The sequence below is a fragment of the Triturus cristatus genome, chromosome 2_1 (genome assembly GCF_964204655.1).
Source record: "Triturus cristatus chromosome 2_1, aTriCri1.1, whole genome shotgun sequence".
NCBI lineage: Eukaryota > Metazoa > Chordata > Amphibia > Caudata > Salamandridae > Triturus > Triturus cristatus.
In genome coordinates, this window is record NC_140581.1 from 1,143,377,933 (window position 1) to 1,143,394,317 (window position 16,385).

Below are 16,385 nucleotides of genomic sequence, written 5' to 3' on the forward strand. Positions count from 1 at the left end.
TCCTGCAGTCTATCCAATTCCTTCCGCAGATCAGATCTGATCATTAACGGAACTCTTCTCATTTTATGCGCAATTGGCTCGGCCCCCTCTTGAAGTTTTATTTTATGCTTAAAACCCTTCAACCTACCCGATTTGTCTGTCACTACCTGAGGAAACTTCATCTCCCATTCAGGTACATGCATCACCCAAACACTAATACTCTTTCTTTAATAAGACCTGATCAACATTGTTGGGGCCTAAAAGTAGTTCAAAGTTTCTCTGCTCCAACCAACCCAATAATGACGCTCCATATGCGGAGTTTCCTTTAAAAGACACCATGGTATCAAATGCGTCCAATAGCTCTATAGGTGTTCCCCCATAGGGTGCAGGTCTGATAGCAGATTTCTTCAATAATTTTGTTTCCAAAACACATCCAGTCATTTACGCCAATCAGATTGAATAGTGACCCAGAGTCCATCATCTAGTTCACATTACATCATCAACACCCACTTGACAATGTTCTTGATTTTGGGCAGGTCCACCAAAAACACTTTTGTCTGAATTTTGCACCTGATTGTTAGGTTTATGTGTAATTGACTGTATACTCAAAATGCAACTTTCATCACTTGATCCAGAAGAGTTGAGATTATCATCATGCGCATTCACCACACTGACAATTTTTGTTTTCTCTTTTGTCTTCGAATTGCATACCAGGGCAAAATGACCCTTTTTCTTACAACATGCACATCATTTACTTATAGCAGGGCAAGAACATGAGTTAGATAAATGAAATGTACTTCCACATCTGTAAGACATTAATGACCATTGATTTTTAGATGCCTTCTAACCCTTGTTTCCCTTGCTTGACACATCTGCAACCAAATCTTTAAAATCATGGGAAAGCTAAATGTATGCCTTATATTATGCTTTATTCTCAATACCTACTGCTAATTCCACAGCCTTGTTCAAGGTTAATTTGGACATTGTGAGCAAAACCTCCTGAACCTTTCTATTATTGGTATACTTAACAGTTTGTTTGCGGATGAATTGATTTGAATCAAATTATCCTCAAATTCTTTCTATTTATCACGTGTAAGCTAATGTCCCTAATACCCTCACTGTTTTCCCCAGTAACTGAAGCCTCAATAGAACTTGTACATCTCCAGTACTACGTTCTTATGAGGTTTAAATCTCACATCAAGCATTTTGAGGACAGATTTGTACTCCTACTCCACATCACCCTCTCCCATCACAGTGTGTTGTGGTAAGTGTTTCCAAATCATCCTTTCCTCTGGACCTAAGCAATGTCTCAATAAGGCATACATTTTCTTATGTGTAAAATCCTCACTATCTGTAGCATCAAAACCCTCCTTCCATAGTTCCCAATCAATGCTGGGATGATCAGGACTAGAAAGAAATGAGGTTGGAAGTATAATGTTTTGTTGCATATTCAGGAAGTGCTGTTATGCCTGCTATATGTAACTCAAGAATATATTGCACTTGTAGTACTATAAATTTGTTTTTAGAGCAACAACCATGTTACAATCCATGCTACTATGGCAACTGAAAAACTGAAAATTACCAAGATCTCTGTACTACTCCAAATGTGCACTTAAAGCTCTGTTGTACATAAAGTAATGTATTTCGGTAGTGCGAGATGTGCGTGTCTGAATATGATAGACCGATTCGATGTATACAATACACAAGTTATTGAGATGGTGAAGGCACTATGAATTTGGATGAATAGTATATACAGGTGTGCATAATACTGATCCGCTCGAAACCTTTTCAGTAATAATAAGGTGTGCATTGACATTAGAATAAATATATTAGTACATATGGGTGTGCACGTCACCGATTAAATACAATACTGGTACTTGGTAAACGCTGAAAATATCTTTTTTTGAAAGGGCCGACACAGGCACTTTTTCAATGTCTGCTGACCAATCGCAGTGGAGCAGACGGAAACCAAGTCAGACATGTTGCATTCTGGCTCCCACTAATGTGTGATTTGCCAGAAGCGAGATCAGGCACACACAGCACCGGCTCCCCAGATGCCACAAAGTTGCTGCGATAGGTCGCATGTAGACTCCTGATGTCAAGAATGCCAAGGGTGAAGATGCACTGTTGTCTAGAATATCTCCTTGAAGACGCAAAACCCATTGGTGTCAGCAAGGACAGGCAAGTCCTGTGCTGACAATGATGACGTCACCAGAAACCGCCACTACTGGAATTGAAGCCTACAATCGTAGACACACTGGCAATCCTCCTGCATCGTGGAATGACAGGAAAATCGCCAACTAGCATTGAAGAAAACTCTGCAGAGGAACCACAGTAAAATTGCCACCCTGCTCTGCACACCGCCACTAAAATGCAAGGAAACAAAGAAGCCAAGCTTCAAAACACGGTGGGGCTCTGCAAGTCCACTTGTTGCCAATAAAAGGATGCACCACACGTAGTGAGTGAAGGTACTCTTAGTTTGTTGGAGTATCTTTGTAACGGGACTGGCAAGGATGCAGGCTAATGGCAACTGCCTGGTCCCTTCAAATACATAAATTCCACACTACACATCGCAATGTCCCCAACATTCTATAACCACCACCCATCCACCCAGCATTCAGATAACATCAACGAAAACCACAAGTCCCAGCATATCTAGAAGAAAAAACTACAAGTTGTAACTAGCCACAGATCCTCCATCCTTCTGTAATGCCCCCCATCACCCTCCCTGAACAATGCTAATCTTTTTTGTTGCCAGATAAAGACTTTGCACTATGATTAATCTTGTAAATTTTTCGAGTGTCGAGTTATAATGTAAAACATTACTATCTAACTTTGTTGTGTCACACCCTTCAGGTGTACGTAATATGCTTGAGGTCTTGCTTGACCTTCATTCCTTCCATTGCCTGCTCATCCTTGCGCTTCCACTTCCTTCTACCCGCTTTTTCGTCTGTTTTTTCCAACACATCAATGTTTTCCACATCCATTTGCTACACCTGTTTCTGGCTTTATCCTATCATTTTAAGAGCCTGCTCTACACTCTAACGGTGCCCCTTACATTTTCATTGCCCCATGTACTGCTGCATTACCAGGCGACCTTCTCCTAACTGGCCTATTCCTTTTCCCTGCCCACTTTATTCCTCCCTTGCAAACTCTGCCTGTGACTTCAGAACTCCATTGTGGAATATCCTTTTCACTGTGCTGTTTCTGGGGCTGCAACAGTGTTTCGGATAGGCAAGGGCATAGAATATTATGCTGAGTCTTTTCTATTATGAATTATTTTATTTCTGTCATTTTAATAAAAATTCATTAATATTTGTTCCGTTACATTACACTTTATGGTTAAAGTTTCCCCAACCAGCTGAAATTTCCATAGATTTGTACAACGGGATGAAGGCTTTTTCCCACATGAGCTACATTAACTTTATTAATAATTCTGTTTCAAGAGCAGTGTCAGCTTCCATGCAAAATATTGCCATATGTTTTTCAAAAACTTTAAGGGAAGCCTGAGTTACCCAGATCTTGCATGTTTGTAGTGACCCATCCTCTCAGATGTATTTATTGTTAGAAATTTTCCCAAAAGAAAAGTGACTTGCAAGGAGCCATTCTTGTCAATGCATTTGATAATACAGGTTCTATGCTGTCTCTCGGTTTTTCAACTTAGTTGGTTCTCTGTTGGTTGGCAGAGAGCCACCAAAAGATCCTGACTCTCAGTGTACTATTACAGTGTCAAATCCTGAGGTAGAAAATTCAACTAAATACACATGTATAGAGATCGCGCTGTTTCTCAATAGAAATTTCTGATTAAGATGGTATCTTGAAATCCCATAGTACGATTTTCAACCCTGATGGCAATTACTTAAATTGTTTTGGCCCAAGTACTAAAAAGGCAACGTTCCTCTAAATGCTTATATTAAAAGGTTTTTTTCTAATGTTGAAATTCTAATTCTTTGGGAAAACTTTTATTTTTTTACCCATACAGTGAACAACGCCCCTTTCAACTTAATGAGTTCCAGTAAACCATGTTGCCATATCAGGTGCCCTTGGAAAAATCGATTAATAATAAACTGAAACAGCGCCCCATATCATTGGTTCCAGATTCAGTTTTCGCTTTCCCTGCCATATACCCCATACTATTTATATATTTCTCTAAATATGGCAAGGACTTAGGCAGCCTCTCATGATAAACTTTTGGATATCGATGCTCTCCAGCTGGATACAAAAGGCAATCTGTTTCATAGACAATGCCAATGTTGTCATATCTCATGACAATTGTTAAAGCCTCTTTACTAAATTTGGCAATAAATTGGACAACTTGGCCTCTGTGAGCCGGTTCTTCCGCCCAGGATCTGCTCTACAATGAGAATTTCCTCAAGGGGCTTTCTAAATATGTCCTAGTTTTCACAGCCATAGATGGAGCTCAATTTAAGTTTTGCTGAAGTAATTTTTCTTTAGGGCTGATGGGAGCGGGGACCGCCCTGCTGGCTGTTTCATTCAGGAGAATCTGCCCCAATATTCTGCGAAATGGCAAACATGGGTCTATAGCTATCAGCACCATTCTTCCAAACACCAGCAGTTCAACAGGAAACAAGCTAGCAGCACCACGAATATTAGTAAGTCATCCAATTTCGTCCTTTATAAATGTGGGGGAGGGGGCAAAATAGTCCTATTTTATCACAACTGTGAAAAACTCAAATCAGACCTATGGATTTTAGACAGTCTAAAGTTCAGGATATTCTTGCAAGGGAACTATAGAATACGGCCTCCCTCATGATATTCTTGCAAGGGAACTATAGAATACGGCCTCCCTCATTTGGAAAGCTTCTTTAGCAATACTTTCTCATTTTCTCATGAACAAAGAAAACCAAAAAAGAAAGACTAATAATGTTCAAAGAGAGGTCTATCCTATTAAGATGCCATTTCCTTCTATTAGAAACCAATGCATCGTTATTCTGGTGACTAGATCACCTAGAAGCATGGTACAAAAAAGCATTCTTCAATCTGTACAAAGCTCTACTATTTGAGTCGAATGCAAGTATGCTATGTTGGAGAAATTGGTATGACCAGATCTCCAATGTAGGAAAAGTGTCCCAGGGAGTTTTTCTGCACATAAATTGTTTATAACTGCTTGCAGGTTCCTTTACAGTTCAGACATTCACAAAGAACAGAGCTGGTTGTTCGGTCCTCCTCAGAATGGAAAACTAACCTCTTCACTCTCCCATATATCAGCCATTATAGCAGCACTAAAAATGTCTAAAATGCTAGCCAAAATTGTGAATGTTCCTGCAATCACAGCATCTATTGAGGACAGAGCACCTTGTGAGAAGTCACAATATGGGAGTAGACTGGCATTCTTGTTATTTTGTAAACACAATGACTTGCACCTTTGTGTTCCAGTTTTTCACTCACTATTGCTTTTGTCTTGGAAGAAGTAGATATTGTTGGATCTCATCTCAGTACTCCTCCTCCCATATTCTTCTGTTGGAGAACAGACTCTATGGCCATGCCAACAGAAGCCTTTCCCCGAGATTTGAGTCAGGGTCTCAATTATTTGTTTCCTCTTTTCAGTGCGATAGCTAGACTCCTATCTTGTAACAAGTGTCTCTGGATATTGTTCTCTTTTGGCAGTCTCTGTATGGCTCCCAGGCCTTCCACAGATCACAGTAGACTACCCAAATATTTTACCCTAACCAATTTTCAGTTCCTCTTAACAGATCCACCAGGTAAGCTTCACAAAATGTTTGTCTGGTTCCTTGCTTGGAAAGTTTTGAGTCTTAATAGTCTATCCCAGGAATTTTGTCAGCCACAGTTTTCTTTATCCAAAAGGGCTTGGGCACCACGGACTAAATTAATCTATAAATCGGCTAATTGGTGTTTGGATCAGCTCCAAATCCCCCCTTTTGGTAGAGATCTCACAAGTTGTCCGGTATCAATTGGGACAAATCTTACAAAACAGTTAATGCGCCTGAGGAAGATGGCCACCTAAAGCAGACACTTGGCTACAGTTGAGAGCAATCCTGATCTCAGCTGTAGCATCTGCTCCTAGGATCACCAGAAAGTGCCCTGAATGTGTTGCCGATCTTGTGGACATGCTATGGGTACCTTAATCGCTGCGAGTTGTGGAATAAAAGAATGGCTACAACTGACTCTCCGCTCTGTACAGACTTCACGGAAAATGGCTGCCGCCCACTAACCAATTAAAAAATAAACCCCTATGGAGGGCTATATTACGCCACCAACCAAATTCCAAATAATACATATCTAGAATTTGCACTGGTCCAATCGGGCCATCAGCAATTTAAATGAAAATGTGCAAAGGATGCCAGGAACAATCGAGGAGTTAACAAGACAGTAGGCTAAGTTGCCAGCACACATTCACACTGCTAGACTCTCTGCAGTACGACTTGCACTCTCACCACATATTTCTCTCCGCAACCTGCCAGAGAAGTCCAAATGCAATGCTCAAAGATTAGTGTGTTTCCCTCTGTCTGGTCATTTAGTTTATGATTCTTACCTGATCATGCTGACTAATGCCGCCAGCACAATATAACGTGCATGCTGAGGCATAATAGCAAGTAATAGTATTGCCTGGCTCCATTGTGTTAATCATAGAGTGCATGATTTAAATTAAGTGATATCGAACCAAAGCAACATTGGGAACCGACACGGACTATTATCGGCTCAGTACAGTGAGTCCCAAACAGAATGGATAGCCAGAAGTGAGAATATTTAAGCAATGCCTAATAATTATGTAATAAGAGCTATAATATGATCTGGTTGCATAAACTTCTTGCAGCACAGGTAGTTGCATAGGCAGCTCAAACAACAACTGTGCCAGCCCTTTCGATGGAGTTTTAAACAATTGCCCTGAGCTATATGTACATATTGAGTGAACTTTACTAGGTAATAATAATCAATACTTTATCTTCACACTGCCACACAACCAATTACACATACAAAACACCTGGAATCCTTTAAAATGGCCAACATGAAAGAGAAAGACATGAAAGTTAATAAAAAGCAAAAATCAGAACAGAAAAGAGCTGTCAGAAGCACCTATTCCGTACTCTTGAGTGAAGACAAAATTTGAATCTAACACGAACATCGACTTGACACTGCAGAAACCGAATGCTCTTCACAAGGTAACTCAAAGCACAAAAAATAACTCTGATCTGCTTTAAACTGAATAAATTGACCTAAGAAAGGACTTAAAATACCTACCCTCATGGACTGAATCAGTGGAATTTGTGTGTTAGAAGACAACCAAAATTCACAACAATAGTAAGCCAGCACAACAGCTAAAACTTTAGTAAGGCTGAAAAAAGAAATTGTGAAATTCAAAGACAGAAACAGGAGAGTAATTATCAGAATTTTCAGCCTTCCAGAAAACGTTGAAAAAGATGTTAAATCCTGTGTTGATTTTCTGGAATTATTGATTCTCCAAACTCTTGGAATATCTTTCAATAAAGACTTTGAGATTGTAAAAGCATGTAGACTTCCAACCAGAATGTTGTCCAACTCCAAGCCAAATGATCCTTAAGCCTTTAAGAGACCAGTACTCCAAGTTGATGTTAGAACAATTATCTGTAAAGTCCATACATTCAGAATTTCACAAGGCTATTCCAAGGAAGCTGTTAACTGCAGAAAAAGCTTTCTTGCTGTGAGGAGTATACTAAAGTCAATAAATGTCATCATCTCATTTGCTGGTCTCTCCAGAATGAAGAACACCTATGAGGGAATAACCTTCTACTTTGACAAGCCTGCTGATTTGTAGTCTTACGTCAATAACCTGTCACACTCTGAAATGGACCACTAATTGATAGCCTGTTCACGCTTATATACAAACTGTTCACAGTGACATATAAAAAAGCTTTTTGATATGTTTTCTACTAATTATTACCATCTGCGAGATCCTGGTCTTCTTGTCTGCTCAAGTATAAGCCCTCGCTAATGCTTTTCTAAGCATATATGCGTCAAACACTAATCTCTCTAATCTCTGTGCACTAACCCTAAATGCTTCTGTTCTGTCTTGGTCATCCTCAAAGTAGGTTACTTATTAAACTGATTATCCTGGTAGTGTTTCCACCCGCTTGACTAAATTATCCTAATAACCTGCAGGATTTTAAATCATTAGCTTTATGCCAGGTTACTCTTGGAATCACTAAGTACATGCAACTCACGTTCAAATGTGACACTGACATGGTGATTTATTATAAATTGTATTTGTAGTAAATACTATAGTATAACCTTGTGGAATCATCTAGTCTGTTGGACACTATCGCAAATCAAATCTGCTGCTACACAGAAGGGCAATTAACATCTGTTATACTGAGTTAAAAGATAAGATGGCTTTTCACTAGACTAACTCACTTAAACAACATTACCCTCACATCTCTAATGTATTATTAATCATGACCGAATTTTAATTACTTTTCAAAACTGCAATGCATTTCAAGGCTCAAATATACTGTTACACAGAAAATGAACTTGGTTATAGTTTAAATCGAAACTGTATAGCAAAAAACGAATGTAATCTTATTGTTTACCATATCAGGATATTTTATGCATTTCCTATAACAAAATTTTAATCATCCATTATTTGTTGCTGCCATAGATTGTTACACAATATTAAGTAACGCTGCTTGACTTCCATAGATCACGGACTGCTCACCATGTTTTCCACATCTCCCACACTACACGTCAGCCTCATACTACATCTAGTAGTTCATAATAGTGACATAAGGCTTCAGACCTACATAAAAATATGAACAATTCTATATCAATAGACACCGGATCCATGAGAATAAAATGAAGAGATATTGTTTATTAACAATATAGGATACATATGATATTTGTGATCAAAGTTATTTGGTATTGTTGAAATCCTAAATATTAACCACTGACTAAGGAGAGTTAAAATTTTTATCTCTAATTGTGGAAGTCCTTAATCGTCCGGTAAAATAAAAAATATATAGATTACTTCCAGATACTTAACCCCTTCCCCGCTCATGACGGAACCGCTCCATCATGAGCCACGGTTGCCGTGTGCTCATGACGGACTGGTTCCGTCATGCCGCGACCGTTGGCGGCCGCTCCGCCCACGCGGCGCTGTTTCCCCGCCTGTGCGGGGGGACAATGCAACTGGGCGGAGTCATGACGGAACCGCTCCGTCATGAGCACAGCTCAACCGTGGCTCATGACGGAGTGGCTCCGTCATGAGCACAGCGCCACCGCGCTGCCCCCCCACACCCCCCAGCGCTGCGGCGGAATTCCCGCCGCAGCGAAGGGGTTAAAGGAGTTATTGTTCCACTACATGAACCCAAGACCGGAACTAACAAAACCCAATCCTTACAAACATTTCGGGTCCAGCATGTAGTCTACTCACCAGCAAAAACAAAAAGAACGGGGTTTTAATGGTTATATCAAAACAAGCTGGAATAATAATTTTGGACTCCATGCAGAATGAGGAAGGAAAATGGCTACTTCTAAAAGGTAACGGAGAGACCTACCACATAACAAACATTTGCCTTGACCAACATTGATACTCCATTCTGTATCAATATGATAAAAAAAATATGAAATCCCACAGGATACCAATATTGTGGTCGGGGTAACCTTCAGTTTACTCTGGGACATTGCCCTTGATAGGATCCGACTGAAGAAAACCCACTCACAAATGAGGGCCTTCTGTAATGAACCCACCCTAAATGATATTTGGGACATTCTATTCACATCCTCACAGCTCCTTGTCAAGGATTGATTATATACTTACTAGTAACACCCTGATACCAAATGCTTGCATTCCTATTACAGAGGCAATAATTATTTCAGATAATGCTTGTATTTCTGTCAACATAAACACCATCAAATATGCGCCAAAAGAAAAGTGCTGGTGAATGAATGAAAAAATAATGAATGAACAATTAAGAGGCACCGTTATAAATTTCTTCAGACAAAACATCACCAGAAACACTCTGGGATGACGTGAGAGCCACAGTAAATAGTGAAATGATTAAAGTAATGGTCATGAAAATAAAAACATTAACCAGACAGTAGAAGAATTAGAAGCTCATACCAAACAATTAGAACATAAACTTGTCTAATCCAGAAATTTAGCCTGGCTACATGAGCAACAAAGCAAGAAATATGAATACAATAAAATACTAAGTAGCTGCGCTTATACTTAGATAACTAACTTTAAAGAAAAAAGATTCATAGAGAAAAACAGAGCTGGCAAAATGCTAGCGAATCATCCTAAACACAATGGAACTTCTGAATCCACAGCTGTGTTTAAAGACTTCTGTGGCAAAACCTGCACAGACCACCAGGAAATAGTGAAGCGTTTAAAATATTTTACTTAAAACTATGCAACCCTCAGTTCACTGCCCATATGGAATTGTTTGAAAAATGCCTAGAAGGAATAAAATTACTCATAATAGCCAATACAACAAATCAAGTACTTCACAAACCCATAGACTAATCAGAAATACGCTTAACCATCAACTCTTTGAAGCAGGTAAAGCACCAGGCCCCAATGGCCCCATAGCCAGCTTCTGTAAGGATATATTAATAACATATCTGATAACCTTTACAGAAACCTATAAAGAAACTTTTAAAATTACTGGTACAGCGTATTATGCGACTATTGCGGTCTTCCATAAAGATGGCAAAAAAACCTTGAAACAAAGAATTACAGACCCATTTCACTCCGAAATACAAACTGCAAGATGTATGCTAAAATCGTATCAACAAGGTTGGAAAAGGTGCTACCAAAGTTGATCCACCAGTCCCAGACAGACTTTGTCAAAGGCGGTCCAACATCGGACTACATTCGTCTTTTCTGCCATGTGATTGAAAGAGCTGAGATCCTATTGTTTCCTGAGATAGCCATGGCTTCAGACCTAGAGAAAGCCTTCGACAATGTGTCACTGGCCTTCCTAAGATTGAGTACACCCAGCCCACAGCCCGTATAAGAGTAAATGGTCACTTACCAAACAAAATTGCTCACTCTCAAGGCACCAGGATGGCCTCAATCGCCCCTTCTCTTCTTACTTGCAATTGAGCCTCCCTAAGAGCTAATGACGATATAGAAGTTATCCCATTCTAATCTAACATACACAAATTTTATATTTATGCTGATGTCCTGATCAGATTTAGCAATCAGACTTAGCAATCCCAATTAAAAAGAAACATAACAGATACCAAACAACATCTTGAATTAAGACCAGCTCTACAAATACCAATTTCTTATGTAAAACCTCTTGCTTCAGTTTATTCTCCTGCTTTGATTAGATGTGTTACATTTGTCATGTATTTGGCCGGCATAGACATTTCTCTTTTGAAGCTCATTCGGCTGTGGCATGTAAAGTCTATTGGTCTGGTTCCAGACTTTACAACTGTCTTAAAACTACAAAATGGTCTGCTGCCTCTAATTTGAAAAGTCTTTATTACAAAACCTGTAAACTCCTATCTCTGCAGAAATTGTGAATATGCTTTAAACCAGCATAAAAGGAGCCTCTGGTCTTGCAATAGGCAATGTAAAGTTCCAATTTTATCAGAGAGACAGAAGCAGGTATTATCATACCTCTCTTAGTATTTATCAAATATTTTCCTCACTCTTCCCACGCTATTACAGATTATTATCTTATAGTTCATCTACATCAAAACTTGCAATGATGTAAAGAAGAATGCCTCCGCAAGGATTCACATCTCCCATAACTTGGAGTATGTTTTCTGATGATCCTCCTGATTGTTATACATCTGTAGAGTTGCATTCCTTCACACCCAGACAGAGGACTTGCACTGTTCAGCCAGAAAATAAATTTACAGGTGGATGCTGTGGGTGGCGGACGTTTTGTAGTTTGTTCTCTCAGGCATACTGGTAACTATGATTTTATTTCATGTTATCTAGCTGTTGGCAAAATTAAGAGTAGAAAGGAAGTCTAATACTCGCCTCTGTAAATATAATAAAACTAGAACATCGTCATTAAGCTAGGAAAATCGGCACTGTATCTGCTCTACTGTCAACACTTTGGGCAGCAGGTGGGTGATGGTGCAAATTGCATAATCAGCTACTACCAAATGTTTTTTGATTTATTAGGATCAGGATTTGCTTCAATTAAAGAAAGACTTATGAATATGCAGTGTTTTTCTAATAAACATGTAAATATATATGTAAAAATATTACATCAACATAATTTTCATTGGTAACACATTCATGGTAATTTTTTCTATTGTTATGGATTTGTTTTTACAGGCTCGTGCAAAACAGCTATACAATTCTGGATATACAACTCTTGCACATTTAGCTAATGCAGATCCGGAAACAATGGTGAAGATGATAGAACATATGTCTCGGCGTCAGGCCAAACAAATTGTATCTTCAGCCAAGGTGAGCATATTCTATATTTGATGTTTAATGTCAGTAAACAAATTCTCAGCCCAAAGTTAATTGAAAATAGTCCAACTCTGTTCTTTTGAGTTAAAAGAAATCTAGACAAGCTTAGAGTGGCACCTTATTGGCGATGCGTGCTATTCAGAAAGTGTTTCACCCGGAAGACAGGACAAAGTTGTTTGAGGTCCTAACAAAAAGAGGTGGTTTGAGGATGGTTCTGGATTTAGAATTCATGAGCAAGTGCTTCTAGAAAACTATTCAACATGATTTCTTTTAAGCCCTGGAATAATTATCTTTTCCTGATGCAGAAGAGGACAGGCAGTCGCTAGGGTTTGTGGTAGAGTAAGATTATTTGGCCTGCTGTCTGCATCTGTGGTGTTCACAAAAATTGTGGTGGTATTCTATTTTCAGCGCCAATGCGTTAATCTGTACCAATATGTGGATGGTTGTTGAGTAAAACTTCTTCACTCGTGCTGAAGTATCTGGAGAAAGTAAACACCCTTTTGCAGCAGTAAGACTTATCTATCAATCAAGAGAAGGCCTCACTAACGCCGACTCAAGGACTCCCATTTAACTCAGTCCTTAAAAGCATTTCTACTTCAAGACAGATTCCAGAACATTTGGAAGATGGTGGCAAATTTGACCACGGTCCCAAATGGAAGCAGCCAGATCGGGTCTATGTTTGCAGAGCCTTGTAGCCTCTTGCATCTTTCTAGTGAATAAATCTTGCCTCTGGAAGCAGTGTTTTCATTGGGTTCCTTGACAACAGTAGAACAAATTCTCAGGCAGCCTGAAAGATACTCTCCACCTTCCTCACCTCCCTCCAGCTATGATTCAGATGACTCAGTGGGGGGAGGGGGGGGGGAGACTGTCTTGAAACCAAAGCACTAAGTGACAGTGGATGCCCTTCTGGGGTGGATTGCTCAGTTGAGAAGATGGGGATTAATGCCTGTGATCCTCAGAGCAACAACGGCTGCATATCAACATAATTGAGCTGAGTCTCTCACATCTGGACAGTAAAGTCTTAGACCCAAGACTATATGGTTAACAAATGTGGGTGTTGGCAGACAGCAGTGCTGAGAAATGTAAACAAGCAAGGGTCCTGAACTAAAAAGCAGTGCATCTCTGGTTTTAGTGCTTCAAGTAGGGAATTGGGATCTCAAATGCTTATACTGTGGGGGTAAATAACATGGGAGCCGACCGACTTAGCATGCTGTCCTCGATAAGGCACAAATTGTGTAGTGGAGGTGGTCTTTCATAGGTCCGCTGTGCCACCCATAGACCATTTTGAGACAGCTGAAATTTCAACTGTATTTCTCCCTGAAGAGAAGCTCCAGGCTCCATGGGAAACTCGTCCAGTCTGGACTGGGCTGTTCCAAAGACAGAACAGCTCAAGGCACATTGCATTATAATCACACTAGACCTGGCAAGTTGTCCTTGGTATTCAGTTCTCCTACAGCTGAGCAGAGAAAAATGGTGGCACTTTTTCTTTTGGATGTTCTCCTATGATTGTGCAAAATATTTCACAAAAATGGGACATCATGACACCTTCTTGCTTAGAACACCCTTCTCAATTGTTTGACAGGTTGGTGGCGTAAATCATTGCGCCCTGTTCCGATTTGAATTTTAGACATCCTGAAATTTGTGGTGTCCCTGGCAGAGAAAGGGTTGAATGTAGGTACCCGCAAGGGATACCTTGCAGCCAAATCACCTTGTATTTTCTTCCTCTGACGTGGAGTATTTTTTAAACTTCCATTGGCTGAAAATGTCTTCAATGGGTTGCAGGATAAGCATTTGTGGATTCCTTTCCAAATATGCTTGGAAGACTGGAATTGGGTTCTAACTTTCTCAAAGTCTTAGATTGAATTTTCGTATATTTGTTTTTTCAAGTTTCTGAAGTGGAAAACTGTGTTTCGAGTGGACATCACTTAGGCTTGTCCTCCTTTCACAGTGTTGCTAATGGATAACATGACTGCAAGTTTAAGCAATATTTCATGCCTACGTTGGTTTTAGAATTTTACTTCTTGGATGATATTTCTTTATCAACTTTCTGTACAGCTCCTCATCCCTCTAAAGAAGAGAAACTCTTTAGGCTTGACCAGAAAATGACTCTTTGGCATTAAAAACATAGCAGTACACAGTTTTACATCATTAACAATCGTTTTTATTGTTTTCAATTGTTCCTCTGTAGGGAAGCTGTAAGGAAACAAATCATCTGTGGAGGGATTTCTGATGTATACTTCTACCTGCAGTTTACTCACATTTGTATTCCTCATATACGCCAAATTGGATCTGGAAAACAGTCTGCAATAGCTCCCATGTACAGATGGGTGATGCCATCGCACTTCATAACGACTACATCCTTCCTCTAAATGTGATGATATAGAGCCGCATTTTTCTTGCCACCCTTGCAGATTCATTTTGGTTCCTTCTTTTTTTTCCTTCTTTCATAACCTCCTTCAACGTTAATTTGGAGCTCTGCTCACATGCTTTTCATTAAAGTATACAAAAAAGACATGGATGGAATGCCTGATTTAATCTCAGCCACTGGTAATCACTATGGGCCGCATCCCAGTCCTTTGTTACTCTGCACACCATGCCACCTCAGTTAGGACCCGGCCATATGCAAAGCAGTCTTGACCCTGCTTCAGTGACAACATTCAAACTTGAACTGCCAGGCCTGGTCCTCCCTGAACCAGAACACAAGCAACTAAGTACCGGTTTGGCCCTGTTAGGGCTCATCTGGCAGGTATAGCATGGTTCCAGTTACACAGTGTGTACAGGTCCCACGTCTGGGCATGCCCGTCCAACTTAGGGTGACCTATTAAAAAAAAATGTGATGGATGGAATTCTTGAATTAATCTCAGCCACTGGTAATTACTCAGGCTGCATTCCGATACAGCATTATTTTGCACACCATGCCACCTTTTTTCATGACTGTGTGCAAGGATGTATCTCACTAAGGCCCCAGGATTAAGCTGTGCTGCACCTGTAGGAAGCAAATATCGGTCACGGAAATGCACAATGTCTATTTATGATGCCTTGACTCCAAACACGACTTTGAGTTCTGCAACAAATACTCTCTAATGCATCGGGGAGCATTATTCTAAGTTTTACATGGCCGAGCACAAGATTCAAGGCTGGTCCCCTTCAGTCTTGAGGCCATTCCCAGTCCCTTTTGCCATCTTCCAGTAAGTCCAAGATGGAGTCGAAAGACAAGTCTTGAAACAAGTTCAAGAGAGCCAAGTAGGGTTGAGCTCTTTCTCACCTCTCCCAGTCCACAGAGCAGTTAAGGAGTCTGCACTTTAAAGATCCAAATCCGGCGGCAGCAGCTTATTCTTTCCCAATTTTGAAATTGAAGCGGATATGGCTCATATGTTTTGAGAAACACAAGGGCTCACTTTGACTCTATATTCAAGCTAGCCTGGCTAATGAGGGGTGTTACCCCGAAACCGGTCCCAGGATGCTTGTTTCTGGTCCAGGAAAGACCTGGCTTGGCAGTTCGGGTTGGACTGTTCCCCTGAGGAACAGGGTCAAGACTGATTTGCATAAGGCTGGGTCTGAACTGGGATGGTGGAGAAGTGGAGAAGTGTGGCTCAATGGTTAGAGCGGCAGACCCTGATGCAGAGGTCTTGCCCGGACCAGGGTTCAATTTCCGCCTCGGCGGGTCTTGGGCTCAATTTCCCTGGACCCGATAATTCTCGCCTCGGTGCCTATTCTAATCATGGGTCCCACTCTGCAACTCTGGGCAATAGCTTGCTTAATCTCCACAACGGCCCCAAAAGCGCTAGGATGCCTGGCTTTCACCTTGGGTGTGCCCAGGAGTGGGCACTTCACAGGGAAAGGCCAGGAAGGGTTCCACAGCGGTATGTGCACAGCGCCTGAGAGACCCTTTCGGGGGTGTGCTGAGCGCTATATAAATGCACTACATTTACATGGTGAAGTGAGGTAAAGAACGATGATGGATTCAACCAAGATCTGTGACTGGTAGTGAGTGTCTGAAAAGTTTCAG

The 16,385-nt window shown here is 40.5% G+C and overlaps 1 protein-coding gene across 1 annotated transcript in view; it reads left to right on the top strand.

The window, feature by feature from the left end:
- Window positions 1–16,385, top strand: part of HELQ (helicase, POLQ like) — a 365,741-nt gene that overhangs the window by 327,031 nt on the left and 22,325 nt on the right. The window contains exon 17 of the mRNA XM_085636579.1: window positions 12,236–12,370. Within this exon, the coding sequence (XP_085492705.1) occupies window positions 12,236–12,370 (135 nt within the window). The remainder of the gene's footprint in view (window positions 1–12,235; window positions 12,371–16,385) is intronic.